The following is a 4,635-nucleotide window of genomic DNA, read 5'->3' on the forward strand; positions in this document are numbered from 1 at the left end:
AGCTGACGTCATTTTATATCCAATCATCTGTTTTTATAAATAAGTTTTATAAATTATTGCCAATAGGTGTTAAAAACCTCGGTTGGTGACGGTGACGCAATTTAGCTGGCTGGCCACTGCGCACACATTTCATGACCACTACCGTTTTCATCTAAATACCGTGGTTTAATCCAAGGTACCTAGGTACCTTGATCTAGTTTGGTCTAGTTTTGGCCTTGATCTAGGTACCTAGAATACAAGGTAGTGATCACTCCCATCTCGATCGTTTAATGATCAGAGTCAGATGATCGGTGTAACGTCATTTTTGCTTTATAAATCTATTCCTCCTATCTTTTCAATGTTAAATTGAGCAACTTTGTAAGTCTTTTTCTCGAAAAGTACATAACTTTCAAGTCTTGAGACTTACAAAGACTTGAAGACTCAAAAAGACTTACAAAGTTGCTCAATTTAAAATTGAAAAGATAGGAAGAATGGATTTTTAGAGCACCAATGACGTCACACCGACCAGCTAGTTTGGACTTGTTACTGCGCATCTTTTCGTGAACACTACTTTGTATTCCACGTACATTGGCTCAGATTGTAGAGCACAAAAATACGCCCGGGGGATTTTGAATTATACATCTGAATGGTAACAATCGGAAGATATTGTAGATCAAAAACTAAAATTTCACTCATTTTTGAAAAATCATAACTCAGTACTCATTGGAGATAGAGTTCCGAATGATCTCATTTCATTCAGAATTTATTCTAGAAAAAAGGCAAGAGCAAATTTTCTGTCCGATTACGAGATGGCAGAAATAGAACTGAAAACTGGAAAATGAGCCGAAAATACGAGGTTTTTGGGCCATCTGTATCTAGCACAAGGAAATTTTGCATGAAGAGATTGGTTCTGGACTTCTCTCATATGTACCTCAATAATATATTAAAAAATCAGAACTACAATATAAATTGCAAGCACAAACCCTTTTTATGTCTATATTGACTGGCTATATGGTACAGTATGTGAGACTACCAGCGTCACATAGCTTCACGAATAAGAACTACGTGGACTATCAGCATGAGTTAACAGTGAAATTTTGAATATAAACGCCCTATACCACGGGATATCTTCTCATGTTATATTTTCTCTATGTTATTACTTACCTGGAACATAATCTGAAGAAATCCTCAACAGTGTCAGGATGATTTTTCAGACCATTGTTCTCTTGTAGAAGAGTGAATGTTGGAGTGATGAAAGCTTGCATCATATTGTCAAGGCCTTCAATACAGCCAGGTTCATTGGCGAATTCGGTCACAAGCACGGATCCAAGGTAGAGGAAACAACTATGCTGGTATTGGTTATACAGTGACAAGATCTAGAAAATAACAAATAAATAATAATTATTTAATGTCTCAAATAGTAAAATGATATTTTATGAGGTGAACAGTAGACCTCACGTAGTTTTCTCATCCACAAGTATCTGGTGTCAACTGTTCACCGGCTTCTCCAGACATCTGTGTAATTCATGCAATGAATAATCTACTTGTCAGCTGATTGATTATGAATAATTCTATAGTCTGATTAATCCTGAATAATTCTATAGTCTGATTATTCCTATCTCCAGAGTAGATTATAAATATATAGTGATATCGGAGTATGGAGGAAATTCCTTTTCCTTTCATATTATCCTTAAAATGCAAAATGTCAAAAAACTTTGTGTATACATTGACGCGAAGTTAAAAAAGGAATATTCCTGCCAAATCTCATAGAATTCTATCAACGCGTTTGGCCGTAAATGCGTTACATACATACAGATAGACGAGAGAAAATCTGAATTAAAACTCACTGCGTTCGGTCAATCAAAGAAAAACAAAGTGGGTTCAATACTCAATTTACTCATAACTTCCCTACAATTACTTTCATGAGATAAAAATAGATGAATTTTAGTGAAATATCAGCCATTAGTAAACCAATAGCAAAAGTATAACAATTAGAACCGGTTATATTCATGTGATGGAGTTTTATATACTTTATATGAGGAGGCGGCGTTCAGAAAAGATCTTGTCACCAAAAGCTAATTTCTCACAAATGACAAAAAACTGTTGTAACAATATTAACCAGTGTAGAGAATTGAATTTTTTATAGTTTTTAATTTTTTACTAGTTTTATATACTTTATTAATAAAATTATCATCAACCGGAAACAAATCGAAGAAGCAAAACTGTCTCAAGTTGATTTCTAAGGCAATTCAAGAGCACTAGATCGGTCAATTGTGTTTTACTATTAGATAGTAGAGCCTACACTGCTATCATGATACTCCATACTATAATCAATTCATAAAAAGAGAGACAACAATAACATAGAGTTTGTGCTTGTGTGAGTATAAAAATTATGACTCAGATCCGCTTTTGATTTTTCGACTCGTCAACATCAGTTACAATGCTTACATTTACACTGAATCATGTAATGCGAATACAGTTCGGCTCATGACAAAATATGTAGTGGCTATTGAAAATCGGTCTTTGCGTACTCTCGCACACGCAACTTTGTTTACATTGTCTCTCGGCTTCCAGAACCAAGTATAGTGTCATGCTATTCTCATACAATAATATATTAATAATCGACAATATTATAATAAGGAGTGGCCGTAGTCGAGTGGATTAGATGCTGGCTTTGTAATCCAGAGGCCCGGGTTCGAATCCCAGCCCGGGCAAGATATTTTTCGGGTCACTCCCGTGTTTCGGATGGACACGTTAAATTGTCGGTCCGGCTGCCTAAAAAACAGTAGTAGGTGATGTCAGAGGCCCTGAAATTGATCAGTTCCTGAAAACTCTGACTCCAGACCTGAGCAGCCAGCCTACTCGATATTATTATATAATAACGACAAAACTATACAGTCTCACATTTGAATGTAGTGTTCCCTAGAAGTAATGATTGATTCTTTATTGTTTGGGCATGAGCATGTTTTGCCTTTCCTCATGTCTTTCCTTAAGTATTTGTACAAAATGTGATAAATAGATAAATATTACACTCAAGATTAATGTAGATAGTAGTGTAAATACTATTGAAGAAATAAAAGAAGCAAATATCTTCAAGATATGAATCAACTATTCTTTCTTCGGAATAGTTGATCATATCATATCTGAAGATATTTGCTTCAATTTTTTCTTCAACGGTATTTCCAAATTACTAATCTACATTAATATGCGTTCAATATTTATTTATTCATTATCGTAGAGTTCAGTAACATAGTGGCTACTGCAATTATTGCAGGTAATTCATAATGTGAACTGGAAGGACCAACAGAATAAGATCGGCAAATAAAAGCTTTTATGCATGCAATAAACAGCTCAGCTCAAGACTCTCTCACATACATCAAAAATCAAAACTAGACTATAAAAACCATTTAGACCAGTACTACTATATGCTTCAGAAAAGGATACTGAATAAAAAAGAAGAAAAAAAGACCATTGTTTCTGAAAACAAGATTCTTCGAAAAATTTTTGGCCCAACACCAGAGAACGGAGTTTGGAGAATCAAGCACAACTATGAAACTACGCCAATTATTCAATGAAGAAGACATAGTAGGTGAGATTAAGAGCAGAAGGTGTACGGTGAACGGGACACATTCTGAGAAAGACGAAAGCGCTCTGACAAGCAGTGTACTGAGGAATAAACCTATAGGAAGGAGACCAGCTGGAAGGCCAAAAACTAGATGGTGGGACCAGGTCCGGAAAGATATGAGGAGGATGGGCCTAAAAGAGGAGGACGCGGGTGACCGAATCTTCTGGAGAGGCTTAGTTGATGAGGCCAAGTACAGACTGGGCAACGAGTGGCCACCACAGTAAATTCATAATGTGAAAATTGTAGCATCTTATGATAATACCTGTTTAACGATTGGCTCCAACAGGTGAGCGCTCTGCCTTCCAACGCAGCGGATAGCAAACTTGACCACTCGGCCACATCTCTCCATAGTTCTCACATCGGGCAGATACTTGTTGAATGTCGCCGACAAAACTGGCCACATCTATTCACAAACACAAATAAACAGATACAATGCAAATACAATGCTGGATAATTGTTCCACTACCTCCGAAAACAAAGCCATAGTGCGTTCTGGTGACGTCAGCACAGGTGGGGCTCTAACACCAATAAAAATTGTTGATTTCAGCTGATCTATATCAGCTAGTTTTTTTATTGGTATAGGACCCTACCTGTGCTGATGTTACCATCAACCACCTGTCATGCACTATGGCTTTGTTTACGGAGACAGTGATTGTTCACGTCACCTATAGATGAACTTTTCAGGGTTTTAAGCAAACTTTCCTTGAATACCCAACCTAGTCAATTTTTAGTGCAATCAAAAATGTACATTATAAGATGAACAGGTATACAATACACAGAGTGATTATGAAAGGACTTTACAACTTTGAAAGCACTTTGAAATTACTTACAGCATAAATTGAGAAAGGTGTCATTTTGTTACAAAACACTTCAAGTTTAATGGTGTGGGTGTTATTTTGGTTCGATGTGACAGCCGTTGGTGATGCGACTTACATCCCACCGATAATCGATTTCTTGACACAATCGTACCAGTAATCAGGCGTAGCTATTCGAATGTGATTCGATTTCGGATGTTATAAAACTGTCTGGTA

General features: G+C 36.5%; 1 protein-coding gene across 1 annotated transcript; it reads right to left on the reverse strand.

Annotated features, from left to right (window-relative positions):
- Positions 1–1,143: 1,143 nt before the first annotated feature.
- On the reverse strand, positions 1,144–4,008 carry LOC120355354 (transportin-3-like; the record flags this gene model as incomplete). The annotated part of the gene is made up of 2 exons (XM_039443707.1): positions 3,867–4,008; positions 1,144–1,355 (listed from the first exon to the last, which is right to left on the reverse strand). Coding segments are annotated over exons 1-2 (353 nt in total), but the record flags the coding sequence as incomplete, so codon positions are not given.
- Positions 4,009–4,635: the final 627 nt, after the last annotated feature.

The sequence above is a fragment of the Nilaparvata lugens genome, unplaced genomic scaffold (assembly GCF_014356525.2).
Source record: "Nilaparvata lugens isolate BPH unplaced genomic scaffold, ASM1435652v1 scaffold10458, whole genome shotgun sequence".
In the NCBI taxonomy this organism is placed as follows: Eukaryota; Metazoa; Arthropoda; class Insecta; order Hemiptera; family Delphacidae; genus Nilaparvata; species Nilaparvata lugens.